General features: G+C 55.1%; 2 protein-coding genes across 5 annotated transcripts in view; both read left to right on the top strand.

Moving 5' to 3' along the window:
- HAUS7 (HAUS augmin like complex subunit 7) overlaps window positions 1–23,511 on the top strand; it is a 24,913-nt gene extending 1,402 nt beyond the window's left edge. For 3 of the 4 annotated variants that reach the window (XM_040467504.1, XM_040467507.1, XM_040467506.1), the window contains 8 exons: window positions 3,254–3,321; window positions 6,071–6,132; window positions 14,994–15,085; window positions 15,618–15,779; window positions 15,892–15,988; window positions 16,536–16,748; window positions 17,792–17,906; window positions 23,383–23,511. In XM_040467504.1, coding sequence (XP_040323438.1) covers window positions 3,254–3,321; window positions 6,071–6,132; window positions 14,994–15,085; window positions 15,618–15,779; window positions 15,892–15,988; window positions 16,536–16,748; window positions 17,792–17,906; window positions 23,383–23,450 — 877 coding nt within the window. In that variant the 3' untranslated portion in view covers window positions 23,451–23,511. The remainder of the gene's footprint in view (window positions 1–3,253; window positions 3,322–6,070; window positions 6,133–14,993; window positions 15,086–15,617; window positions 15,780–15,891; window positions 15,989–16,535; window positions 16,749–17,791; window positions 17,907–23,382) is intronic. The other variant, XM_040467505.1, reaches the window with a different exon arrangement.
- Window positions 23,512–23,559: 48 nt separating this feature from the next.
- On the top strand, window positions 23,560–27,037 carry TREX2 (three prime repair exonuclease 2). The gene is made up of 2 exons (XM_040467508.1): window positions 23,560–25,482; window positions 26,013–27,037. Exon 2 carries the CDS (start codon window positions 26,047–26,049, stop codon window positions 26,755–26,757), a length of 711 nt encoding a protein of 236 aa, XP_040323442.1. The 5' UTR covers window positions 23,560–25,482; window positions 26,013–26,046; the 3' UTR covers window positions 26,758–27,037.
- Window positions 27,038–27,734: the final 697 nt, after the last annotated feature.

A 27,734-nucleotide genomic window follows, 5' to 3' on the forward strand; every position in this document is an offset into this window, starting at 1 on the left:
CTCTCTCTCTCTCTCTCTCTCCCTCTCCCTCTCCCTCTCCCTCTCTCTCTCTCTCTCCCTCTCCCTTTCTCTCTCTTTCTAAAAAAAAAAAAAAACAAAAACTCTCCCCAGCTCCCAGGGCAAAACGTATCCATCTTTCCCCTGGATACCTACAACCTTTTGAGCATGTCGCTACCATAGCCCTCAGCCCATGAATTCTGTCTTGGCCTGCTGTCCTGTCTGGCTCTGTAAAGTACTGGGAGCTGCTGGAGAGCAGGTAGCAGGTAGGACTCCTGCATCAGCCCCAGGCCGCACGTGTGGTCCAGGCTGTGGGCTGACAAGCAGGTGCATGGACACATGCGCACCCATGTGTCCTTCTGGGCGCCTCAGGCTCGGACGGGTGTCCTCAAGGAACGGGGACTCCAGTGCTGCAAAGGGCTCAGGCATGAGCCCCAGACTTGGGCATATCTCTGTGTTCTGAATGTTATGGGTGCTGGCAAGGAGGAGGTGGCATTTGATCTGGGAGGGGACAGATAATGGCGGGTGCTCGTTTCAACAGGGGTGAGGGACTGAGGTGTGGGAGGGAGAGCTGGGCAGCAGTGTCCTGAAGAGCAGCTTTGGGGAAGCTCATGCAGAGCCTTGCAAGCCGCGTAAAGGCCTTTGTACCTCACGCTCTAGGCAGGGCCAGCGTGGAGCGACCTTCTGAAGTTGGAAGCTTTGGCAAGGTGACTCGGAGGTTCTGTGGTGGATGGGTTTGGAGGGGAGAGGCTGGAGGCAGGGAGACCAAGATGGAGACTGTTGCAACAGCCCCAGGATGGCAGGAGGCTGGCTTGGAATGACACATGGCTCATGTGACAGTCACTGCCAGCCCTGGAAGGACCAGTGCATGGTCCAGGAATCCAGGAGGAGAGGCAATAGTGGGGATGGGGTCTCGAGTGTTCTCCCAGAACGAGGGAGGCCACAGCCACGTCTTGGAGAGGCTCTCGTGGACAGAGCCCAGATCTGCCTGGCCCAATCTAATGCTGGGGACTGGGTCACCTGCTGCCCAGAGAGGGATGCATGGGAGTGTATGGGTACATTCCTGAAGTGTTTTTAGTACTTTTATAAATACAAGAAGCTGAATCCTGTGAAGGAATAGGCAGGGAACGGATAATTGCTTCTTATGAATCGCAACCTGGCAAAAGTGCCCTGGGCCTTTCAAGGGCCCGAAAAGAGGGTTGGATAGAGTTCAGTTTCTCCCATATTTCATGTAGGCTTTCTTTGCATGTGGCTTCTGCGTTTCAGCTCTTGCTTACGGCCGCTCTGTTCACCCCGCTCCGGGTGGAACCTGGGAGCTGTAGCTAGCGTCGGCCGTGGGGCTCAGCGTGCTGGCTCTGGCCGGCCCCGTGTGCCGAGCTGGCCCGCAGCGTGGGGCAGAGCAGGGCCATGGGGTCCCCTGCATTGCTGAATTCAGGGCGCCTGGCTTTCCTTGGCTCCTAAAGAGCTGTGCTTGCTTTTCAAGGCCTTGAGTGCCGTTCCTTCTTGCCCTGCTCCCTGCTGCTTCAGGAAAATCAACTTTAATGAAAGCCCTTTCCAAGTGAGGTCGCTTAGTCTTTTGTGGATTTGTTCTTTAGTGTGTTGAAGTGGTTTGCTGTGGTCCAGCCTGATGGATTGCTGAGTGCTCTCTGCTCCTTGGCGCCTTATGAGTGGGAGCGTCGCCCAGCAACCGGGCCCAGGGCCCAGCCTCCCAGCGTTTCACACGGCGGGGGGCTCCTTCTCCCACTCCTTTTGCCCCACCCCTTTTTGGCAGAAAAGTTGGCTGCCTCAGTGAGTCTCGAAGACAGGCGATATAGCTGAGGCTCCCCCTCTGCAGTACTTCTGCGGCGTGGAGCCCGGGTCCTCGGGTGCAGGGTGGCCCCACCAGCTCCCAGGGTCCCAGTATTGTCAGGGCAGGTGTGGCCTGGGACGCGGGCATTCATTCGGAGGTGTGACCCCAAGGATGGAGAGGTGAGCCCGCAAAGTCAGCAGGTCCCTAGGGCTGGCAGGCCACTACACCATGATGGCAGAGTGGAGTCCCGGTCCCCACTGTCCTGTGGAAAGAGCCTCTTCATCTTTCTGTAGGGGGGGCCTGCCCTGGCAGCCAGCTCCTGAGGCTCCCTGGCAGGCAGGTGTTAGTCTCAGCAGCTGGAGCGATGTCCCCACGGCCTTGGTGTTGTGCTAGGCCTGGTGCTAGGGGCTGGGGGTGCAGTGTTCAGATCGTCCCGTGATTGTGGAGGAGACCCAGTCTGGGGGGCCTGAGCCATGTGTTGCTTATGACGCCTGCCTTTGGATGTGGTCTCTGGAAACGGTTTTGCCCATCAGCTCGGTGTCTTAAGGCAAGATGCTTATGAGTGGCCACCGTCCCATGTATCATCAGGGCTGGGGCTCTGCTGGACCTAGGGGGACAGCTGGGATTGCTGTCTCCCAACCCAGGGGCTGGGGCTGTGATCCCAGAACCTATCACACTAGGAGCCCCCAAATGGTTTAAAGGTGTGAACTGGAGTAGCCTAATGTCCTGCTGATTTAAGATTTTCAAAAAAGAGAAAACGTCCTTCCGTTGAAAGAGCTAAGCATGGGCATTTACTAATGGCACATTATTCCATGGCAAGAGGCCCTGATTATTCATTTGTTAATACACACTGGCTGCCTTTTCTGTGCTGGCTGCCATGGCATTAGAGCCCAGATGTATAAAATGAAAAGTTGGCTCCTGGCTTCAGTGGGCCTGCGGTCTGGGAGGTGGGAGCTCAGTGGAAGGTCAGTGCCCGGGGCCTGCTGTGATGGAGGGATGCCAGGATGTCTGTGGGCCTGGCCCTCCCCCAGCTTCCCAGGGGACACCCAGGCAGGGCTTCAAGGATGCCTGGGCAGGAAGGGCCTTGGTGGACAGCCTTCAAATGAACCTGCAGCATGGTTGAAAGAAAAGCCAGCCCCTTGGTTCCTTCAGAGCTTCAAGCTCTGAGGAAATCAGGATTTTCCTCTTGGGTGGTCATTTTGTTTATCATGAGAATTTAAATTTCAGTGTTCAAATCCACATTTCTGAGGTTCACTTGCAGAAATACTTGTGGTTTTTTTTTTTCCCCCCTGGTAACTTATGGAGTTGACATTCACATCACATAAAAGCGTCCATATCAAAGTGAACATTTCAGTGGTGTTTAGCTCACGCACAAGTAACTCACTTTTTTAGAGCACGTGCGGGGAGAGGTCACGAGGAGCCTCTGCGGCCCGCTCAGGACTGACCAGTTTTGCTCTTTGCCTGCAGGGTCTGCCCCTCCTGGCAGGACAAGTTCAGCTCACTAAAGGGGGCCCCAGTCGAGGTGAAGATCCAAGGTGAGTCTGCGTTACAGGACTTTGGAGTTGGGGGGTGGATTCTGAGCTTGTGCGTGGCCTCCTTAGCAAGACGGAGTGAATTTCCCATTGGATTGGTGTTTACCTCTGGCCAGCGCACACCCTGGAGATCTTGCCAGAGCCTGCTAGAATCAGGGCACACTCACACCCTGTGCGTAGGCCAGTGGGAGAGTTCCTCTCACAGGGGCATGCGAATGAGACCAAGAATGTGTCACCCTGCCAGCCCACCCGCCAGGGCACCGGAGGCGGGGATTGGTTCTTGCCGATGCCACTGGTGGTTCCGTCCCCATCTTTCTGCCGTGAGCACGCTTGATAGCTCTCCATAGGGCTTGTCTTGTAACTGCTTCTTTTCGATCTTTTGTTGGCAGAAACGGTTCTTAATCTGGTGATGAACGTTAGGCAAAAGGGGATAGGGGACAGTCCTCACAATGGTGTCTCCGAAGGTCAGATTTTCGTGGGCCTGTGTTTGGCCCATCTACTCCAGGGCGGGTGACCTGGACCCTGGAGCCCCAGTGCAGGCCCTGGCTGTCACTGCCAGATTAGTTATCCAGGGACAGTTGTCCCCGAGGCTGAAATGGCCCAGAAGAACAGGGTGTCATGTCTTGGAGCGTGAAGGACCGGCCTGGGCTGCACAGCGGTGCTGCCCTTTCCCCGGTGTGTTATGGCCAGCACTTTCCTACCGATGGGACCACGTCAAGGCCAGGTGAGCCTGGCCATCAGCCTGCATCTGAATTCTTTCACACCCACCCACCCACAGGTACTAACCGTGCCCTTAGTCCAGCCAAAGCCTCGACCTCGCCATCCCCAGCCTAGTTTCCTCTTCTGTAGAGCTGGGGTGACAGCCTCAGCCTCGCCCACCCGGGGAAGCGTGCCAAGTGTCAGAGCAGGTGGTAGGACATGGGTGCTTGTCAAAGGGTATGATCCTCCAAAGAGGATTCGGACAATTCATGAATTCATTTGACCGGTATTTGTGGAGTGTCTCCCACGCACCTGGCATCGTTTTAGGTGCTGCTCACATGGCCCTTACGTGCCAGCTGGGAGAAACAGGTGATAGATGGAGGCAGCAAAGTTCTGTGTTGCATGGTGAGAAGTGCCATAAAGCAAGCCAGGTGAGGGCAGAGTGGTGCATGGGCGGTGAAGGGTGCTCCTGTGGATATAAGATGGTTGGGGAAAGCCTCCCTCTCTCTCTCTTCGTTTTAAAATATTTATTTACTTATTCTGAGAGAGAGAAAGAGTGAGTATGGGCGGGGGAGGGGCAGAGAAAGAGAGGGAGAGAATGCCAAGCAGGCTCTACACTGTCAGCACAGAGATGGGACTCCATCTCACAAACCGTGAGATCGTGACCCGAGCCAAAATCTAGAGTTGGACGCTTAACCGACCGAGCCACCCAGGTGCCCAAGGCCTCCCTTTTAAACACAGACTTGCAGGAAGGGAGGAAGTGAGCCTGGCAGATCTCAGGAAGAATGGTGTTCAGGGTAACACGACAGCAAGTGCAAAGGGCCTGAGGTAGGCTTGCGTGTGCCTTGCAGCTTGAAGAGCAGCAAGGAGGCCGGGGTGGCCGCTGCAGAGTGAAGAGCAAGGGAAGAGTGGTGGGGCGAGGGCAGAGAGAGAGGCCACAGGGCCTGATCAGGCTAGGTCTGTGGGCCATGGAAGGACAGTTTTTATTGTCAGGAAAGCTGTGGCCTGACTTAAGCTTACAGCTGTGGTGTCGCAGGGGCCTTACGGCCGCTGAGCTGAGAACGGGAGGCCCGGGCGGAGGCCGGGAGAGCCCTGGAGGGCTGTTGCGGTGATTCAGGCAAGACATGGGGACCGGGTGGTAGTGGAGGTAGAGCGTTGGCCAGATCCCGGGCTTATCGTGAAGGGGGGGTTGGCCGGATTCACCGAGACTTGGATGTGGCCTAAGCAGGAGAGGAGCTGTGGAGGACACGAGGGTTTGGGGTTAAGGGTTGTGGGTAGAGGAGGCATGCTTGGGGTATGACTGGTATTTGTACTCTGTTTCCAGGATTACTAGCGCTTTCACAAAAACGCTCTGCTCGTTTCTTGCACCAAACCTTCCAAAGCAGATGCCAGAGTTAGGCCTGTTGGATCACTGAGCCATGTCGGCGTAGGAGATGGGCTTTGCCCATGAAGGAGTAAGGGCACTGCCACAGAGCTACTTCGGGGGTTCAGAGCTGGCATTGGCCCCAGGCTTTCTAGCTCCAAGTCTGGGCCTTTCTGTCTGTACCAGATGGTTGCTCAGAAAATGCCCAGGGCACCCTGTAAGGTGTGGCTGGGCACCAGGCAGTGACTCAGTTTCCCAATCTGTACCATGGAGCTGAGGTCTGCCTCCTAGAGCTGCCGGCAAGGTGAAAGGAGACGATGATGACAAAGGCCTGTAGGAAGGCTCCCTGACCTCTGTCAGCTCCTCAGGAGGCTGGCTGCTTCTCCTAGAAGCCAGACAGTGTTCCTTATATGGAAGAACGTCAGATGTGACGCCCTATTTTCAGCCCAGGAAACTGATGCGGGTCACACAGCCAGAGGCATTCCTAGGTATCCTGTCCCCGCCTCCTTGTCCACCTAGGCCTTCTGGGCCCAGCCTGGCCTCTTGGACACCGGCCCACCCATGCTGGAGCGGGAGCACTGTCCCCAGAGCGGCGCTCGGCACTCTGCGTGTCGGTGTGCCCCTGAGCGCACGGTGTCCTCTCCCGCCTGGGTGGGCCTCTGCGGTAATAGGATCCTTGTGTTCTGACAGAGATGGTGAGACTAGGCCAGGAGCTGATGCTGTGTGGGCTGGATGACCAGGAGCTCCTAAAGGTAAGAGAGGGTCCTCTCCGTCCCCACAGGCTGGGGACCTCGGTGAGGCTGGGTTAGGGGTAGGAGGGGTATCTTTCCTCTGGCCTCAGGAAGCCAGCATGCCAGCCACTGTTCCTCAGCCCCCTGGGACAGGAATCAGTAGGATTCCCTTGCACAGACCCCAGCCACCCCTAGGGCTAAGCGGAAAGGACACTGAGGAGGCCCGAGGCAGATCTCTGGTTATGGTGACTGAAGGGACAGAGCACATCCTGTCCTCGGTCAGTGACTTCATATGCACTGGCACTGTGGTGGGTACTTTATATGCCAGTAGCTGTCACACTCACCCTTGGCACTAGGTACTTATCTTAGCCCCATTTCACAGGGGAAGTGTCAGACAACTTGCTCTAGGTCACCCAGTGACAGAGCCTGGCCTCAAACCCAGGCCTCTGGTCTAAGCCCATGCACTTTCCCTGACTCGCTGGCCCCCTGCAACTTTCTGAACAGAGGTGACCCTGATCCACACCGGCATCAGTCAAAGGAACCCTACCCCTACCCTTAGAATCTTGTCAAACTCTTGAAATAATTATTTTCACGTTTTGGCTATTAAATAATAACATGAATGTCAGTGTATATGTTTTTTAACTGAAGACACGTTTTCAGTTCTCTTGGGGGTACATAGCTAGGAGTGGTAGGGACAGGTCAACGTAGTAAATGTAGTACATTTAACGGTTTGAAGAATGTTGTGCCAACCTGTTTTCCAAAGTGGCTGCACCATTCGACATGCCCACTAGCAGTGTGTGAGGGTTCCAGTTCCTCCACATACTCACCAAAATTTGTTCATCTTTTTCATTCCAGTCGTCCTGGTGTGTGGGTTTCGATTTGCATTTCCCTGGTGGCTAATGATGTTGAGTGTCTTCTCATGGGCTTGTTCAGTTCTCTTGCCCACTTTTTAGTTGCGTTGTCTTTCATTGTTGAGTTGTAAGAATTCTTTATATGTTCTGGATACAAGCCATGTCAGATATTAGATTTACAAATATTTTCTTCCATTCTGTGGATTGTCTGTTCGCTTTCCGGAATTATACTTTAGAGCACAAAACTTTCTAGTTTTGATGAAGTCCGATTTATGTATGTTCTTCTCTTGTTGCTTCTTCTTTTGGCGTTATAGCTAACGATGCATTGCCAAATCCAAAGTCACGAAGATAGATACCTATCTTTTCTTCTAAGAGTCTTTAAAACATTTTTAAAGAGAGAGAATGAGAATGAGTGGGGGAGAGGGGCAGAGGGAGAGGGAGAATCTTAAGCAGTGTGGAGCCTGACGCGGGGCTTGATCCCATGACCCTGGGATCATGACCTGAGCCAAAATCAAGGGTCGGATGCTCAACCGACTGAGCCACCCAGGTGCCCCTCTTCTAAGAGTTTTATTGTTTTTAGTTCTTACATTTAGGTCTTTGATCCATCTTGAGTTAGTTATGTATGGTGTAAAGTGTGTCTCCAACTTCATTCTTTGGCATGTGGCTGTTTAGTTTTCCCAGCACCATGTATTGAAAAGGCCATTCTTACCTCATTGAATTGTCTTAGCATCCTTGATGAAAAAATCAGTTAACTAGAAATGTGAAGGTTTATTTCTTGATTCTCCATTCTGTTCCATTGATCTATGTCTGACTTTATGCCACACTGTCTTCATCAGTGTAGCTTTGTAGTGAGTTGTAACATGTGAATCTTTCAGTTTTGCTCTTTTTAAAGATTGCTTTGGCTTTTATTAGTGATTCCACTGAATTTCCACATGAATTTTACAATAAGCTTGTCAATTTCTGCAAAAAAGCCAAGTGGAATTTTGATGGAGTTTGTGTCAAATCTGTGGATTGTTTTGGGAAGTATTGCCATCAACTATATTAAGTCTTTCTATCCATGAACATGGACTGTCTTTCCATTTATTTAGGTTTTCTTTAATTAAAAAAAAATGTTTTATTATTTATTTTTGAGAGAGAGAGACAGAGTGCTCAGTAGGGGTAGGGGCAGAGAGAGGGAGACACAGAATCCAAAACAGGCTCCAGGCTCTGAGCTGTCAGCACAGAGCCTGACGTGGGGCTCGGACTCACAAGCTGTGAGGTCATGACCTGAGCCAAAGTCAGATGCTTAACTGACTGAGCCACCCAGACATCCCTATTTAGGTTTTCTTTAATTTCTTTAAAAGCTGTTTTGTAGCTTCCAGTATATACATCTAAATTTGTTCCTAAGTATTTTATTCTTTATGATGCTATTATAAATGGAGTTGTTTTCTTAATTTCATTTTTGTATCGCTCATTGCTAGGGTGTGGAAATACAATTGCTTTTTGCACATTGCTCTTGTATCCTGCCACGTTGCTAAACTTATTTGTTCTAATGGTTTTTTAGTGGATTCCCTTAGGATTTTTTATATAAAAGACTGTGTCATCTGCAAATAGAGATAGTTTTATTTTTGCCTTTTCAATTTGTGTGTTTTTGATTTCGGTTTCTTACCTAATTACTCTGGCTAGCACTTCCAGTACAATGTTGAATAGAAGTGGCAAGAGTGGGCATCCTTGCCTAGTTTCTGATTTAGGAGGAGAGCATTTGATCTTCACCTTTGACTATGATGTTAACTGTGAATTTTTTATAGATGCCCTTTTTCAGGTTGAGGATACTCCCCTCTATTCCTAGTTGTTGAGTGCTTTTGTCATGAAAGGTGTTGAATTTTTGTAAATGCTTTCTTTGCATCTACTGAGTTGATTATCTGGTTTTGTCCTTTATTCTTCCTTTATTTGCGATGTTCCAAGTCTCCTTCTGGTGTCCTTTCACCTCTGTCTGAAGGATGGCCTTTAGCAATTCTTTTTTTTTTTTTTTTTAATGTTTATTTTTGAGAGAGAGAGAGAGAGAGAGAGAGAGCGAGCATGCAAGAGTGAGAGAGAGAGTAGGGGACGAGCATAGAGAGAGGGAGACATAGAATCCAAAGCAGGCTTCAGGCTCTGAGCTGTCAACACAAGAGCCCAATGCGGGGCTCGAACTCATGAGCCATGAGATCATGACCTGAGCCAAAGTGGGGCACTTAACCGACTGAGCCACCCAGGTACCCCTACCAATTCTTTTAGAAGTGGTCTGCTGGGTCCAAATTCTCTTAGTGTTCCCCTTTATTCCTGGTGTGTACAGTTCTTTCTCTCCACAGGTTCCAGTGAGAAATCTGCAGTCATTTGGGTAATTTTTCTCCCGTGGGTCATACATTGTTTTTCTCTTGCTACTTTAAAACTTTTTTTTCTTTCTCTTTGTTATCAGTCTTCAGTAATTTGATTATGTGTTTGTGTGAATATTTCCTTGGCTTTCCTGTTTGGATTCGTTCAGCTTCTCAAATCTATAAGTTTGTGTCTTTTCCTAAATTTGACAAGTTTTCGGCCGTTACTCCTTCAAATATTTTATCAGTGCACACATTTGTCTCCTTTCCGTTTGGGCCTCCTATGACACACATATTAGACCTCTTATTATTGTACCACAAGTCCATGATGCTCTTAAATGTTTTTCCCTTCTCTGTTGCTCACATCGGATAGTTTCTGTTAATCTGTTTCCAAGTTCACTGACTCTTGCCTCTGTACCCTCAATTCTGCTATTGTGTTCATCACTGAGTTTTTTATTTCAGTTATTCTTATTTTCCAGCTCTAAAAAAAGATACTTTTTTTAAAAATTGTTTCTTCGGGTGTCTGGGTGGCTCAGTTGGTTAAGGTCTGAATTCGGCTCAGGTCACGATCTCACAGTTTAGGAGTTCAAGCCCTCCACTGGGCTGTGTGCTGATGGTGTGGAGCTTGGGATTCTCTTGGGAATTCTCTTAGGATTCTCCCCCCTCCCCCCGCCTCTCTGCCCCTTCCGTGCTCATGCTGTCTCTATCTCTATCTCAAAATAAATTAAAAAATATTTTTAAAAAAGTTGCTTCTGTGCTGATGTTTTCTATTTTAACTTTCGTTTTAAGAGAACTCATGATTACTTACTTGGCATTTTTATAATGACTGCTTTAAATTTGTCAGGTAATTCCAACATCAGTGCCATCTTGTGATTGGCGTCTGTTCATTGTCTTTTCTCACGCACGTTGACTTTGACTCTGGGTCTTGTTGAGTTTTATGAAGAATGTTGATACTTGTGTTGTAGCAGGTACTGGACCTGGTCAGGCGTAAGCTGCACGTTCTGCCTCCTTCTCTGGCCTGTGCTTCCAGGGTCGGCCCGCTTTCCACAGCCTTTGTGCTACTGTTCAGGCCCTCCCTGCATGTGGACCGCCTGACTGTCAGCCTGGGATCTGGTGTCGGTCTCTCCCCTGTGATCATTTGTCGGTATGCTCCTGGAGATCAGATCTACCCCTGCACGGGTGGGGGTGAGCCCAGACATTCAAAACAGATTTATGGGATCCCTTTCTCTAGTTTGTCACTCCCTGTCCTCTCTTTGATACTATCTGGTTCCTGGGGGAAAGGGCTCTCCTTTGCTGCCCTGCAGCCATAAAGCACCCACTTCTGTGACTGCACCACGCTGAATGGAGAGGAAGCTTCCCTGCTCCCAGAGTATTGGCTTCTGCAGTTTTCTTTTAGTAACCACCTTTGTTGCTGCGGCCACCAGTGCCATGATATTGCCTGGGGTCTGGGGTCACAGAGCAGAAGGAGAGAAAAGAGCCTGGAGATTTCCCCTACTCTCTCTGAGTGTTAGGGGTTTCCTTTTCCTTTTCTGGAGTTCTCTGTCTGTCCTGTTATGTTCCCTTCCGGGTTTGAGCTGGGCTGAGTGCAGGTCTAGAGAGACCAGAGGAGGGAACATGCTAGATCATCACCAGCCTCGATGGTCACCTAGGATTCTGGCATGCGTCCTTGACATGCCTGCTGATACTTGCCCTTCTGAGACTATAGACACCTGCCACATACATTCTGTCCTGCTCTGAGAGGTGAGTATTTAGTGGGAGAGGAAGCTGGTCCTTTCATCTTACCTGGAACCGGAACCCCTCCCTTCCTTTTTATCTTTAAAGATTCTTTCATTGTGGTAAAATGCACATACATAGCATAACGTTTACCATTTTCACCATTAAAAAAATTTCCCAGCAAGCTCTGAAGGGTTCTATTCTGTTTTAAAAAAATATTTTTTATTGTGGTAAAATACACATAACGTAAAATTTACCGTCTGAACTACTTTTAAGCGTGCAATCAGCGTTAAGTACGTTCGCATTGTCGTGCAACCATAGCATGCTCTATCTAGTTCCAGAACATTTTGATCACCCTAAAAGGGGATCCCGTGACCATTAAGCCATCACTCCCTGTTACCCACAGGCCCTGGTGCCCGCTACTCTCCTGTCTTTATCTCATATAAATGCAGTCATATGGTATGTGGCCTTTTGTAATGACTTCCTCACTTAACACGATATTTTCAAGGGCCATTCATGCTGGAACATGGATCAGTTCTTCATTCCTTTTTATGGAATAAAAAATAAAAACAAAATAATTCATGTTGGCATTGTTGAGAGCTGGGAGTTGGTGGGGGGCATGGGAGAAAGGAGATATGGAGATATGGGTATAAGATAATTAGGTTTGGTCAAACCCTGTAGGAATTTGAATTGTGAATATCAGCATGAGCTCTTAATGTATTTTAACTTAAAACCTGAGTGTGTGTTGTGGTGTGTGTGTGTGTGTGTGTGTGTGTGTGTTTCCTTGCTTTATCCTCTTAAAAGGACAAGAACAATGACAGTCCAGTTGTAACAAAGGCCCGGGGCAGGAAATGTACCAGTTGAGTCAGGAACACTTTGTTACACAAGACAACAAGGCAGGCATCCAAGGATTTACAGTTACATCTGAAGGACTCAGCAGGCAGCTATCAATAGAAGCCCTCATTGGCCAGAGAGGGAACATCGTGAGATGATGAACGCATCGGAAGGATGATGACCACAGTAGACTGAGGCCTGTCAACATTATTTCAAACCCATGGGTTCATAACAGTTTTAAAAACTCATTTTGGTACCAAAAGCACAAACCAAGAGAAAAAGATAGATCAATTAGACTTCATTAAAATGAGCTACTCTGGTGCTTCAAAGGACATCAAGAAATTGAAGGTAATTGAAGAGAATCCATAGAATGAAAGAGAATCTTTGTCAATCATATATCTGATAAGGGTCTGGTATTCAGAATCCATAAAGAGTTCTTACAACTCAATAATAATAAGACAGGGAAGCCAACAGAAAACTGGGCAGAGGAGCTGAATACATTTTTCCCAAAACCTCGATGAGATCCCACTTCATGTGCCGTGGGAGGGCTAGGATTTAAAAAAACAAACAAAAAGGAAAGTAACAAGCATCGGTGAGGATGAGGATGGGTTGGAGCCCTCATCCGTTGCTGCTGGGAGTGGCAGACGGTTCAGTCACCGTGCCAGACAGTCCTGCTGGTTCCTCTAAACCGTGCCTCACGGCCAGTGCTTCCACTGCCAGCTGCGGACCCCACAGGACTGGCCACACAGAAACTTGTACATGAACAGGAAGTATTACTTAATAGACAGAGAGTAGGAAAAAGCCCTGAAATTTCCATTAATCGGTGTGTGGATAAACAAGTAATAATAAAGAATAAACTACTACGTGGACGAACCTTGAAAACATTATGCTGAGTGAAGGAAGCCAGTCACAAAAGACTACGTATGTAAGATTCCATTTATAGGAAGTGTCTAGAAGAGGCAAATGCATAGAAGCCAAAGGATATCAGTGCTAGGGGTTAGGGCTGGGGGGTGGGGGGGATGGGGTATGGGGAGTGACTGCTCATGGGGACTGGATTGCTTTTGGGGAGCGATGGTCATGTCCCGTGCTTACCTAGTGGTAAGGGCTGTGCAGCTCTGTGACTGTCATAGCAAGCCCTGAACTATGTACTTAAGAAGGGTGAATTCATGGTGTGTGCGTTACATCTCAAATACAAATCACCAGTGCAGCTCAATGGAATGGAACACCTCTAGGAGAGGAGTGCCCCAGGCTGCCGGAGCGTGACCAGGGAGTGGGCAGGACACATAGGCTGGGACCGCCCAGTGGGCTCAGCACTACAGTCCCGGTCCTGACCCGGGCTGGCAGAGCCCAGAGCAGGGATGCCAATCTCTTCCCGGGCATTCGGGGGGCTACCAGAGTCAGGGCTGTGCCGAGGAGGGCACGGCAGGCAGGGTGGCCCAGCCCTGGCCACTGGTCAAGGCTTTGTGAGGTTCTGAGTGATAGTTGCTGTCATGTTTCTGTCTGGGCTGTCTCCTGTCTAGACAGTGTCCCAACCTCTGCCTCTGCTTTCATGCTGCCCTCAGGTATGTTACTCGGGCTCAGTGTCACTTGGCCAGATTGGGAGAATGGGTCAACAGGAGGTACTGACCAGGCCCAATCGCCCAGTTTTAGACTGAGAAGCTTCCAGAGCCACTGATCCTGTTGACGTGGCTACACAGCCGGGAGCCAGGCTTGTAGGGAAGTGCCAGGCAGCTGTAGGCACGAGGCCTGGCACCCATGGAGAGGGAGCTGGGCTGTAAACGTAGCAGAGCACGTTCCTGTCCCCAAATCTACTCCCCAAGCCGGGGCTGCCTGGCTTGAAATGCCGCCAGGAACCGCACAGCCCTTCTACCACAGCCTGTGCCTTCCATGCCCACTTTATTTTTTTTTTTTAATTTTTTTTTTCAACGTTTATTTATTTTTGGGACAGAGAGAGACAGAGCATGAACGGGGGAGGGGCAGAGAGAAAGGGAGACACAGAATCGGAAACAGGCTCCAGGCTCTGAGCCATCAGCCCAGAGCCCGACGCGGGGCTCGAACTCACGGACCGCGACATCGTGACCTGGCTGAAGTCGGACGTTTAACCGACTGCGCCACCCAGGCGCCCCTACCATGCCCACTTTAAGTGCAGATGCTTCTTGGAGGGCTTTATAGTGATGCCAGCTGAGCAAATCGTTTTGTGGCATCCCTCAGAATAGTGGGTCTGTGAGGGCAGCGGCAGGGAAGATCTAAAACGGAGAGGCAGGCCCCGGCTTTCTTTCTGATACCGCTGCTCACACCAGGCTGTCTGGAGCGGACCGGGCCTCTCAGCTTGTAAGTGTTTGGGTCCTGTGAGTCTCCTTTCCTTCTTGAAGCCTTGAGCTCCTGGCCAGGTGGGTCCCTGCTGGGAATCCCAGCTGTCTTCAGGCCGGGGGGCTCTGTCAGCCGTGAAGTCTGGCCACTTGTTCTTCCTGTGAGAAGGGTCATCACAGGCCATTCCTGGCTGCAGAGGTCAGTCTGCAGGGAGAATAAGCCTCCGCCCGGGGGCGCTCCTGAGGAACAGAGCGGCTTCAGTCCCTGCGGGCCGTGTTCTGCCTTTGGCAGGCCCTGCCGTGCTCCACACGGCCACCCAAGAAGCTGTGCTGTGGGCTGTGTGATGGGCACGTGCTCGTGTATCTTCCTTTCTTTTTTCAAAGGTGTATTTGTTTATGAGAGTGAGAGAGAAAGAGAGCAGGGGAGGGACAGAGAGAGGGGGAGACAGAGAGTCCCAAGCAGGCTCCTCACTCTCAGCATAGAGCCTGACGCGGGGCTTGATGCCATGAACCGCAAGACCACGACCTGAACCAAAATCAAGAGTCCTGTGCTTAACCGCATGAGCCCCCAGCCCCTGCCCCGGGGCCCTGCTCCCGTATATCTCTGCTGCACTTCCCAGAGCCTGGTCCTGGGCATCATCGCCACTCGAGGCTGGGAGCACTCAATGACAGCAGCCCCTGAGGCCGTGGGCCCCAAGCCGCTCCAAAATGCTGCCGGGTCGGGCGCAGGGAGTTGCTGGTGCAGGCCACTCCTTCCCACTGGCCCCAGCAGGGCAAGGTGTGGGGCAGGGGACCCCCCAGCACGTCTGGCCTAGTGAGTGGGTGCGCCCTTCCCTGCCCAGGGCCGGGCCTGCGCCCAGAAGCAGTTGCGCTTCATGAACCAGCTGCTGGATGGGGTCCAGAGCCTGACTGCCGGATGCTGCAGCCGCTCCAGGTAAAGGCTCAGGGCGGGCTCTCCACAGAATGGCCGGTAGGCACCTTGGAGCTCCATCTGGAGGTGGTAGGGCTGGGGGGCCCACTGGGCACCCAGGCCCACCACCACGTACGTCTCCAGCCGAGGTCTTACTCGCCACTCTGGTGGTGGCAGCTGCACACGGCGCACGGCGAGGTGTGAGCCCGGGAAGGACGTCCCCGTGGGACAGTGCTAACAGCACAGTGCTCACGGTGCCGGGCTGTCGGTGTGAAGGTGCTCTGCAGGCCTCGGAGAAGACAGGCTGGCCTGCGGAGGAACAAGGGTGCCTGCGCTGTCCCTGCAGGCAGGCGGGCTCTCACAGGAATGGGGCTTGGTCATGGCCACCAAAGCAGGGCAGGGACTGGTGGAGACATCGTCTCCCGGCCTCTCTGCCTGGTCTCGTTTTGCCCCTGGGGTCTCCCCTGGGGGACTGAGGGCTTCCTCGGCCGGGGGCCTCAGCAGATCTGGAGGCTGTGCTGTGGCCAGTGACAGCGTGGCCTTGGGGATGCCCCAGCAGTGTGAAGGAGCACTTAGAGGACACCAGAGAGAAGAACGAGGTGCTTCTGGGGGAGCTCTTCTCCAGCCCCCACCTGCAGACGCTCCTGAGCCCCGAGTGTGAGCCATGGTCCCTGGACATTCAGCCCTTCCTTAGGCAGCAGAGCGGTGCCTGGCAGAGGTACGTGTCCCACTTGGTCCCGTTACCCGGGACACACCCTTCCCCGTGTGGCAGGTGCTCCGATGACTGTGATGGCACACAGCTGGGCACGTCCTCTTTCCTCTCCCTGCAGGGCCAGCCCCTGCGTTGAGGTGGAGGACGTGAACGTGGTGGAGCTGGGCAGGCAGCTGCAGGAGAGCGCCGCCAAACTGCAGGCGCTCAGGGTGGAGGTGAGGGGTGCCGGCTCCCGGGGGCCGCGGGGCTTGGGGCTGAGGGCTCGACTGCAAGGGCCCCGCTTTGTGTCCAGGGCAAGGAACGTTACTTCCCCCGCCTCAGGGGCCCCACCTTTACAGCGAATGTGTTGTGAGGGTTAAGTGAGGTGGCTCCATGGCTTCTAGAATGTTGTGGGTGCTCAGCCCATGTGAAGGGGAGAGGCAGGCAGACTCTGGGCAGATGTGGAGAGGCTTTCGGAAGAATGGAAGATATCGGCCTCACGGAGGCTGTGCACCGGGTCCTGAGGTCTGGCCTTTCACGGGCTCTCTTGCACATGGCCTTCCCACCAGTCCTTGGCCTGTCCTCTTCTTCCTGGGGAGGAGACTGAGGCCCACACAGGCAGCAGCGGCTGCGCTGAGGCTGGAAGCTGGGCGGCTTTGCACAAAACCAAGTTGTTCTCTGCCTCCGGCCTTGTGTATCTGACGCGGGAGGAGACTTGGTGCCCCAGGGGCAGGCAGGGCCTCGAGGACCCCTCTACCTCTGGCTTTGCTGTGCTTTGAGCAGCACAAGCAAGGGGGCGCTGTGAGCGGGGCCGACACCAACACCCTGGACCAGAAGCTGCGCCTGGTCATCTCTGACTTCCACCAGCTCGTTGTGGCTTTCCTCCAAGTCTACGACGACGAGCTGGGTGAGTGCTGCCGGCGCCCGGGCCCCTACCTCCACCCGTGTGGCCCCATCGTCCAGGCCGTGCACCAGACCCTGACTTCGTGCAACCAAGTAAGAATCACCCTTTCCTGCCCCGCTCCCCCCCTCCCTTCCGGCTGCCTCCGCAGCCCCCAGCCGCACACACGAGGGCAAGGGCCTGGGCCGGGCTTGGTATGGCTGGGCTCTGGCCCTCAGACTGGGGCTTGGACAGGTTGGGGAGGGCGCTTCTCCTGGTGCCGTGGAAGGGGGAGGGCCGACGTGGATGTTCCCTGAGAATCCTACCGCATTTCAGGGGGCTGTTAGGTGAGCCGAGACCCTGGGGCCAGAAGAGGTTTGTGTACTGCCTGTGCTGGGTCCTAGTGGACCATATGGGACCCTTAGCCCAGCCTCTAGCTTTTTTGTCCCTGTATTGGGGTCACTCTGTCTTCATGATATACCCAAATGTATCGTGGCCAGTTCGTTCTTGTGTATGACCAGGAACTATGCCTGCCAGCCAGCCAGACGGCCAGACGTTTGCCTGTCTGTGCTCTTGACCCAGCTCACACAGATGGGAAAAAGTGGTCTCACGCTGCTCAGCTGACTACATAAATATTTACCTCCTCATTTGTTGTTTCACATTTCAGATCCCTAGAGTCCAGCCTAAAACACTGGGTTGGTTGTGATTATGAGTGCAGTTGCCACACGTGGAACTCTGACATTGGCTCAGGGCTTCCATGGCATTTATCTTGGTTTTTCGCAATTTTAGCTTAAGTGCTGCCTAAGCAAGCACCATGTCGGTTTAACACAAAGACTCCTAGACCTTCCAAACCTCCGTCCGGCCTGTCCTCCACAGTTCTGCCGACAGGGTCCCATGGGGTACAGGCCTTTCCCACTGGAGAGGCCTTTCTGTTATCTTGGGACATGGGTTTTCCCATCGTGCCCTGGCTTTGCTGGGCCACTAGTGTGGGATGGGGCACGTAATAGCGCGGCATCCCCACTGGGCCCAGAAGAAAGGAGTGAGGACGGAGAACTCTGATTGGTGACTCTCCAGCTGCCCTTGGGGGAAGCAGGGGATGGCTTCTGCAGGTGGGCTCAGCAGCATTTGATGCCTCTGTGCCACTCCCCCTCCCTCACAGCTGCTGAGAGCGGTCACGCAGGTCACCGACACCTCGGCAGAAGCCGTGCAGATGGCAAAGCAGCAGCAGGACGAGCGCATCTGTTGGGGCGGCAGCAATTCTCTCACGAGTCTAGGTATGTGGTCGCCCGCCTCGTGTGTGGCCCTTTCTTGCTCGACCAGCATTTGGGGAGTAGCTGGGGACTGCCCCTTGCTTGCTGCTTCTTCGGATGCATAAGGTTTTCCCTCCTTTGAAAAAAAAATGCTTTCTATGGATATAAAATAAAAAAATTAATTGTGGGAAATTGGGATAACCCAGAGATGTGTGGAGGTATGGTAAAAACAGTTTGTTGGGGCACCTGGGTGGCTCACGCGGTTGTGTCCGGCTTCGGCTCAGGTCACGATCTCACGATTCGTGAGTTCAAGCCCCGTATTGGCCTCACTGCTGTCAGCCTGTCAGCGCAGAGCCTGCTTCAGATCCTCTATTCCCCTCTCTCTGCCCCTTCCCCGCTTGTGCTCCCCTCCCCCCCCCAAAAAAACCCCAAAACAAACAAAAAAACAAAAAAAAAAACAGTTTATGACCTGATGACCCAGAGATGATTGATGTTAGTATTTTGGTCTGTTTATCTCTATTCTTTTTCCTCTCATAATTTTTTACTTTTTTGTGTAAGTAATCACAGCACATATACAGTTCTACTTATTTATTTATTTATTTATTTATTTATTTATTTATTTTAACGTTTATTCATTTTTGAGGGACAGAGAGACACAGAGGGTGAATGGGGGAGGGACACAGAGAGAAAGGGAGACACAGGATCTGAAGCAGGCCCCAGGCTCTGAGCTGTCAGCACAGAGCCTGACGCGGGGCTCAAACTCACGAACTGCAAGATCATAACCTGAACTGAATTTGGACGCTTACCCAACTCAGCCACCCAGGCGCCCCACATATAAACTTTTATATTATGTTCTTTCCCTGAGACCATTTTATAAAGCATTTTCCTGGGATGCCTGGCTGGCTCAGTGACTAGAGCACACAAGTCTTGATCTTGGGGTTGTGAGTTCAAGCCCCACAGTGGGCATAGAGCTTACTTCAAAAAAAAAAAAAAAAAGCATCATTGGAGTGCCTGGGTGGCTCAGTCGGTTAAGTGTTCGACTTCGGCTCAGGTCATGATCTCACGGTTCGTGGGTTCGAGCCCCGCGTCGGGCTCTGTGCTGACAGCTCGGAGCCTGGAGCCTGCTTCAGATTCTGTGTCTCCCTCTCTCTCTGCCCCTCCTCCACTCAAGCTCTGTCTCTCTCTCTCTCTCAAAAATAAATAAACATTAAAAGCAATTAAAAAACACATTAAAAATGTTATAAACATTTTCCCATGTTCTCAAAGTAACATTTTTTAAAGTTTATTATTTTGAGAGAGAGAGAGCACGCTCATGAGCCAGGGAGGGGCAGAGAGAGAGGGAGAGAGAGAATCCCAAGCAGGCTCTGCACCGTCAGCACAGAGCCTGATGTGGGGCTTGAACTCACAAACCATGAGATGATGATCTGAGCCAAAATCAAGAGCTGGACACTTAACTGACTGAGCCACCCAGGCACCCCTTGAAGTAATATAATATCTTTAATTGTGAAACGCTATTCTATCCATGTATTTGCTGTAATTTGCTTAACATTTTATATTATTGAGCCTGTAGGTCATTTTCAGCTTTTTACTATTAAATATAATATAATATAATATAATATAATATAATATAATATAATATAATGTGGATGAGCCCCTGGCAGAGGGCGAGCGTCTGCAGCAGGGGCAGGGGCGGTCTAGTTCACGCGCGGTTCGTCCATCCTGCTCCCTAGTTTTCACAGTCTGCATCATGAGCACGGCTCACTTATGTGCTCCACGTCCCTCCCCCCGGCAGTCTGCTCGGGAGATGCAGTGTTCCCATGTTAGATCGTGTCCTTAGGATGCGGTTCTTGGCGTCATGGCAGCGAGGCCCGTCTCCGTCGCTGAGGCCACGCGGTACCTGTCTTCCTGCGTCCTCATCAGTGATGGGCCAAAAGTGTGTCTGCATTTAGTTTCAATTAAAGTTTCGGCCGAGTACATTTATTGTTTTATTATGGAAATGTGCATTCAGAAAAGGTCTTTTTTTTTTTTTTAAATACAAAACACAGTGTTTAGGCAGGAACCTGAACTCATAGGGATGGAAATATGAAATAGTCGCACCCCCCACCCCTGCTGGGCTCAGGTGCCGCCCTGTCCCAGGTCGTGTGTCTCCTCTTGTCTACGGCTAACTGCCATCCTGACTCTGATGATTACGTCTCCGTGAGACGCATCTACCACGTCGGTCTCCGTAATTGGTTCATTTTCATCGCCATGGAGCTGAGGGTGGCAAGCTCGGTCTGTAGAGAGTCAGATTGTGCGGTTAGGCTGTGTGGGCCACAGTCTGTGTCCAGGCCTTCGTAGCCTGTGATGTGAGACCAGCTGCTGATCTCATGGAGACCCTTTTATAGCCCCTCTTCTCCTCTTGGTCTCAGGATCATCCTGGTCTTTGGCTTGGAACACTTTCGTTATCATCTGTCTTGGTGTGAACTGCTTTGGCTTTATCCCCTTTGGAGCTCTTTGAGCTTCTTGGACGTGTAGCTTCATTTTTCATCAACACTCAGCCAGATAGTTCACGACGTTTCCTTCTCCTTCACTTCCTGCTTGCTCCGAGCCTCGAGGTCAGCCCGAGGTGATTGCTCGGGTCCTTGTCGGGTCTCTCCTGGGTACGTGCACAGCCGTGGGCACACATGCGGCCCTGCCAGGACTGTCGGAAGTCCTCGCTCCCCAGCCTCTCCTCCCAGGCTCCAGCTCTTACCCACTGCCTCAGGCGGTAGCGGTGGACGCATTCGCCTATAAATGTGCCCCCGCCCCCCCCCCCCCCCCCGCCCCGGCACAGCCCCAAGGAGTGGCGCTAGGTCACAGATCTTCTGAGTCGTCCCTTTGCACGGACTCTCCAGCCAGCCCTCTCCTCAGGCAGCCGGCATTGGCCTTGGCATGAATACTTGCCATGTGTATACCGGGCACTCAAAGGTCTCTCTTCTTCCTGACTGACTCCCACAAAATCGTCCATTTGAAAAGCTGTCGTAACGTTCCTCCTGGTCACCACTGTCACTGTGACTTCCCCCCTGCACTGTGTTTCATTGCTGTTAATAAAATGCTTCTGAACCGTGCTGTCATTAATAGAACAGCGGTCATTACCGCCCTTTGCCGTGCGCCGTCTCACCTGACTGCAGGACTGCTGGGTGCACAGGACTGCCTGCTCGCCCTGGAGAGCCTGGCGTCCTGTAGGTCTGGACAGTAGTGAGGGAAAGCTCGACTCTCATCGCTGCAGCTCCTGGGTTTTGTTCGACCTGAGTCCTTAGGCTGCAGACGCACCCCAGAGAAGCGGTCAATGCCGCCTCCGTGCCAGGGCCAGTCGGAACGGCCTTCCCGCCTTCCCTGTTCCCATCTGACAAACTGAGGGCCTCGGCCTCCGTGACCTCTTCAGGCTCCGCGGCGGGGGAAGGTCCAGTGTGTCTGCGCCACCTCCCTTCCCAGTATAAGAAACCCAAAGCGAGGGGCTGGAGTGCCTGCCGAGCCTGTGTCCTGAGCTGTGCCCTTGCGTGCGCGGAGCGGGCTTTGGTGACGTGGGGCGGGCAGCCCACCCCATCGTCATTCACTAGTCACCGCGTCGACCGGGTGGACCCGAAGCCCCCTTTGCCTCGGTGCCGAGGCAGCGGAGGGGAGCTGACAGCACCGGCGTGGAGGGGTGGATGGTAGCAGTTGGTCGCATGCGGCGGATGGAGAAAGCCACGGCCCAAGGGAGAAGGGCCCTGCGGCCAGCGGCCAGCGGCCCCGGGGAAGGGCAGTGGTGGGCGGGCCGGAAGGGGAGGGAGCCGGCAAAGCAGGCCAGTGAGGCAGGTCGGTGCTGCCAGTGAGGCCTTAGCCTGCTGTCACGTAAAGAAAATGATTGACGTGAACAGCAGCCCAGGCCCCCGGTGTGGCCGGCAGCGCAGGAGAAGCCCGCCTTTGTCTGGCCCGAGGGCCCACGGCAGGAAGGCCACTTCCGTTGCCTTGCGCCCCGCGGGGCTCCTGCTGGGGAGCACGAGTGTCTCCCCCAGAGTGGAGCGGGGGCGGCCCCCTCTCCCCAGCCTGGACCAACGCCAGAGAAGAGAGAAGAGAGACCTGGACCAGCAGGGCTCGTGGGTCTTGGAGAGAAGAGAACTTTGCAGCAAACCCTAACCTAGAAAACTAGGAAACACCAACAAAGAGAAAAACAAGCACACACTCTTAGAAGTTAAAAGTGTTGAAACACATCGCGGGAAAGAGCTCTGTGGGGGGTGGGGCAGCAGGAGCAGCAACAAATCTGTGAGAATAGAGAGAAAAGAGACAGGGAAACAGTGACAGCATAAGCAATCTCAGCGGCCCGTGGCCAGCAGGCCCTCCAGAGAAGGCGAGGAAGGAGAGTAGAGGGCGGGGACCGGTGAGCGCAGAGCTGACGGGGTGTCTCTGGATTCCAAGTGCACCGTGGACAGAACTGGAAATACGCACCCCTAGCTCCAGTGCCGGGGTCCAGGCTTGCGGACACAAAGCCGGCGGCCTCCAGAAGCTAATGCCTTGCACGTTCGGAGGGCGGGGGGCTTCTGGCCTAAACCCAGAGCCCAGACAGCTCTGAGCCACGCGAGCCCAGGACAAAGGGGAGGGGTGCGGACTGATGGAGCACCCGGGGTTGAGGCGGCCCACGGAGGGCGGAGTGGAGCTGGAGTGGGGCTCGAGGTGGGGATGGCCTGAGGATTCGGGGGAGGCAGGTTACACCCAGAGGGACCTAGGAAAAGCCCATCGGTGGAGAAGTGTGATCAGGGCGGTAAACTACACCCAGTGGGGGCTCTGATGCCTGAGCCTCAGGGTCCCCCTCCAGACAGGCAGGACCAAATGTCAGTGAGAGGCCTTGCCAAGTGGGAGGGCAGAGGGCCAGCCAGGAGACGGAAGAAGGAGTAGGTGTCTATTTAAGTTAAGGCAGAGCCCAGAGTGGTGCCCCGAGCCCCCAGGGTGGGGGAGGGGTGTGAGTGAAAGTCCCTGTATGTCATGCCCAGGGGTCACTGTCTGAAATTGGTACCTCAGGAGGCAGTGGCGAATTATGGTGGCATCCCCTTTCCCTGAGAGCCGGGTAGCAGGTCGTGGCGGTCGCCTGCAGGCTGGCGGGCAGCTAAGGCGCGCGGCATTTGCCTTGCTGGCGTGCGTAGCTTGCTGTTCTGACCGAGATCGAACACACCGGCAGAATCAGAGAAAGCCCCAGCTCCTGGGCTCTGGAGCGACGGTGGGGACGGGCACGGACGCGGCCCAGTGAGTGGAACCTGACCTGGGGCTCGGCCTGGCACCCACAGGGGCAGCTCCTGGCCCGGCGGTGTCTGGGGGCACGCTGGGAGCCGGGCGCCCGGGCTGCAAGCCCTGTGAGTGCCAGGCGCAGGCGGGCCCGGGGCCGGAGGAGAACCAGCGAACCACAGTGTGGGCCTGGCTGGGGGGGAGGGGGGTGCGGAGTGGCCTCTTCTGGGCCGGGAAGCACTAGGGCTCACTTTGCTGTTTGTATTTTGTTTTCTGTCTGCAGCCACCAAAATGGAAGAACTAACTGAGAAATACAAGGTCTTCAATGACAGTCTGAAAGACATGGAGTAGTCTGGGGACTGGAAGCTCTGCCCTGAGGAGCCAGGGCCGGGCCGCAGGGGCAGGGGGCGGAGAGGGGTTGGGGCGCAGGGCCAGCCCTGAGGCGGGAGAGGCAGTGACAGCCACAAGCTCTGCGGGAGCAGCCCCATCAGCCCCATCGGCAGCTTGGGACAGAAGGAGGGAGAGGGCAGACTTGAGCTGGACAGAAAGGAAAGCTCGGGTTCCAAGAAGCCGCCTCCCGACTGCCTCCTCCCCTCTGCCGTCTGGCTGGGGCTGAGGGGGCCGTGGCTCCCCCACTGCTCAGTCTGCCCTTCTCCCCGTGGTGGTGTCCCAGATCCCGGGCTCTGGGCTTCCTGCTGTCCCAGGCGGCCTTGGCACTGCTTCTGCTCCTGCCCCTGCCTGGTGAAACCTGGGGACGCCAAGCCTCACATGTCTCCGCCTCGCCGTGGGACCTGACCGCCCCACTGCCGTCTGCACTGTGACTGGCCTTGGGGTCCCACGTGAGGACTCCCGGCAGACCCCGGGCCCAGCCACCGACACCCGGCACCCAGCGCGTCTGGAATTGAGTGGGCGGGCACGTGTTTCCTCCTCCCTCCCCAGGGCTCCCTGCACCCGCCTGGGAAATTCTTGCCAGTGGCCTGACCGGTTGTCCGGGAAGCTGCTCTCTGGGCTTCCCAGGGTGACCCAGTATCTCCCTGAGCAGTGCGCCCGTCCCTCCCTCCGAGCACGGGAACAGGCACCACTGGCGGGGCCTCTGCCTCCCTCAGCCCGGTGGCGGGCCGGAAGGGGCTTGTGGAGGGGCCTCCCTCTAAACACTTGGCCCACCGCACAGGCCTGCCCTGGCTGTGAGCCTCCCCTGCTCCTGCGCCCGCTCCTCCTCGACTTCCCTGCGGCTGCTCCGGACGGGAAGGCTGCTGAGGGAGGGAGGGGGACGGGCGGGCCCAGGGTCACCATTGTCCAGCTGCGCCGGCAGCTTCACGGTCCAAGGGACCCACGACGGCCTGTGGCAGGCAGGCCACAGCCAGCATCTTTGTTGCCTCCCCGTGCCCCTGGTGGGAGGCTGGGCCTGCGGGCACCCACCAACCAAGGGCTGGCATAGCTTGCTCTGGAACGAGGTACTCGGGATGGTGCCACCCACTTTCTGGCCACGGAGGGCCTTCTTGCTTTCTGCCTGTCTTGAATGTACCTTTTGCCCTTGACTGAGCCAGGTGGGCCGGGAGGGCCCCAGAGCCTGGGCCGGGAGGGGCTGGGCTTCACTTCTCCTCCCATGGTCCTGGGGCTGGGGTCGCTGCCGAGGCCGCCTCGTACCCCCACCTCTCGCGTTGCCCGTCCTTCATCACTCGGTGGAGCCACCTGGCCTTGCCAGGTCAGGCTCCGCCTCTCTCCCTCCTTCCTGGCGGCCTCTGCTAAGGGTCTCTTAGATAGTACGGGTCATTGCACCTGTGAAACGGATAGTATCTCCCCTTCCCGGTGGGGATGAGCTTGTGAGATGTGCGAGCCACGGCCAGGCAGCACAGAAGCCGCCCCAAGATCACTGGGGCGACACTGAGGTCCCATCCTGAATGCGCCCTTCCCTTGACTGGCCGAGCATGGCTTGTGCAAGCACCTCTTTGCTGCTCCTAGGCCCCCTTTAGCCTCATGAGGGGCTGCTGGGTCCCCTGTGACCCAGGTGGAGCGGTGCCCTGGAGGGGAAGGCTTGCCACCTTGGTGGGAGGGGCCTCGGCTCGGCTGCCGTGTCCTGGCCCTGCTCAGACTTGCGTTTCCTCCTCGTGCCTGTGATGACATGTTCTTCCAGCTTGTGGGGAGCCTTGCGTGTGGCCCGGGAGCCTGCTTTCCAATCTGTAAACATGGGTCGTATGTCTCAGCAGCTGTGAGTGAGCGAGGGGGTGGCAAGCCGGCCGCACAGGTCCTGCGGCCTTAGGCCTCCTCGTTGCCCAACAGGCGGCTGGGGGCGGGCCGTGGCCACTGATTAAAGGCCGCCTGGAGCAGCCTGTGTGGAGACAGGTGCCCAGCAGCCCAAGAAGCCGGTGAGCAGCCGCCCCAGGTAAGCCGGCCAGCAGGGTTGGTGAGGACAGCTGCCAGGAGCCCAGACGCAGGTGACCAGGTTGGGGAAGGCACCTGTGTGCAAGGGAGAAGGCCAGAGGAGGCCAAACCAGGGAGGCTTGGCTGCCTGCTTCCCGACAGCTGACCCTAGGGTTGCAGGCGCAGGGTGCTGTGCCTGAGGCTCCTCGATAAGGTGTCTCAGTGAAGATGCCATCCTGGGCTAGCACCTCCCGGGTCCCTGATGACGTGGACGTGGCTCACTTTGTGTCTCCTGTACCTGGAGGCAGGCAGCAGAGGCCTCTGGGCCGGGATCCGGGCACATCAGGCCTGCCTTTTGCCGTTGACTAGCTGGTGGTGGTGATGATGGCCAGGGAGGGACTGGGGCACAGAATGGAGAGGGTGGCGAGGCCCTAGGAGGCCTCACCGTCGACAAAGGGGTTGGAGCATTGGCCACGGGGTCGGCTGTGTGTGGCTGGGCCCAGGCGTCCCCATCACTTCGGCCTTCAGGTTTTATGCCTTTTGCTCTGGCAGCTTTAGGCTTTGCTGTCCCCGTGAGCACATCACCATGTCCGAGGTGCCCCGGGCCGAGACTTTCGTCTTCCTGGACCTGGAAGCCACTGGGCTCCCCAGTATAGATCCCGAAGTGGCCGAGATATCTCTGTTCGCGGTGCACCGCTCCTCCCTGGAGAACCCAGACCGAGATGAGTCTGGTGTCCCCGTGCTGCCCCGGATCCTGGACAGACTCACGCTGTGCATGAGCCCAGAGCGTCCTTTTACCGCTAAGGCCAGCGAGATCACCGGCTTGAGCAGTGACAGCCTGGCCCGGTGCCGGAAGGCCGGCTTTGACAGCTCCGTCGTGCGGACTCTACAGGCCTTCCTGAGCCGCCAGGAGGGCCCCGTCTGCCTCGTGGCCCATAATGGCTTCGATTATGACTTCCCCCTGCTGTGCACAGAGCTGCGGCGCCTGGGCGCCCACCTGCCCCCGGACACCATCTGCCTGGATACACTGCCTGCGCTTCGGGGCCTGGACCGCGCCCACAGCCATGGCACCCGGGCCCAGGGCTTTAAGGGTTACAGCCTGGGCAGCCTCTTCCGCCGCTACTTCCACGCCGAGCCGAGTGCCGCCCACTCAGCCGAGGGGGACGTACATACCCTGCTCATGGTCTTCCTGCACCGCGCCGCTGAGCTGCTCGGCTGGGCAGACGAGCAGGCCCGGAGCTGGGCCCGCATCGAGCCCATGTACGAGCCACCCGATCGTCCGAGCGTTGAAGCCTGAATGCCGGGGGCTTGGTGACGCCACCGCCCAGGGGCGTGAGGCCTGCCCCCAGCACCATGGGCAGCGCCAGCTCTGACCATTCAGTCGGGCCCTGGGGCCGGAGCTGGCAGCGGACCGGTGTCCCACTGTCCCTCTCCCCATCCTCTGAGCTGGCTGTCCCTGGGCCTGCGCACCTGCCGGGCTTTCTCCCTGCCCGGGCCTGCCCAGCCTTGTAGCCCCAGAGCTCCCTGCTGGCCACCCCTCACCTGGCCTCTCAATAAACATGGACGAGTACTCAGCAGTTGAACCTCCAGTTTCCCTCTCCACCCTGCCCAGAGGGAGCAGGCAGGGAGCTGGGCCAGGGGCCGGAGCAGAGCCCCCTGGGGCCGCCTCCTTGTGGCCGTTCCTTGCTGAGAACCCGGTGGGTGACTGACAGGTGGGGGCCGTGGGCCTCCTCCCTGGCTGGTCTGCTGCTGCCTGGCCTATCGTCCCCTCCCTGCATTGTCACCCCGGAGGCCCAAGAAATGAGTGCACGGGGCCTCAGGAACATGTGCCTTGGTCCCGAGTCTGTGCTGGGGAGGGAGATGGTGCAAAGGCCAGCTCCAGTCCTCGCCCCTGTGGGCCCGGGGCATCTCCTTCCTCTCCTGGAGCCCCTGTCCCTGCCCTGCGAGGTGACGGCAGGATGAAACAAGATGGGCACACAAGATGGGAAGCGCCCCCATTCGCACACAGACAAGTATGCAGAAGGGGCCTTATATGTGCAGGTCAAGCTCCAGGAGGGCCTACAGCAGGAGGGGTGCATAGAAGAGGTGGGGTGGCCGGTGCAGTGGGGGCGATACCTAGGAAGGAGGTTGTCCTGGGCCCCTGTGGCTTGGCCTGAGGAGGGCCAGGAGGCTGCCCTGTGGGGAGGACAGCTTCTCAGCAGCTGCTTCTGTTGGGCTTTGAGGAGCCAGCTAACCTGCCTCGGGGGCCCCACCTGTGTGACCAAACGATGGGGC

Source organism: Herpailurus yagouaroundi, unplaced genomic scaffold (genome assembly GCF_014898765.1).
Source record: "Herpailurus yagouaroundi ecotype Mexico unplaced genomic scaffold, PumYag 67493, whole genome shotgun sequence".
Lineage (NCBI taxonomy): Eukaryota > Metazoa > Chordata > Mammalia > Carnivora > Felidae > Herpailurus > Herpailurus yagouaroundi.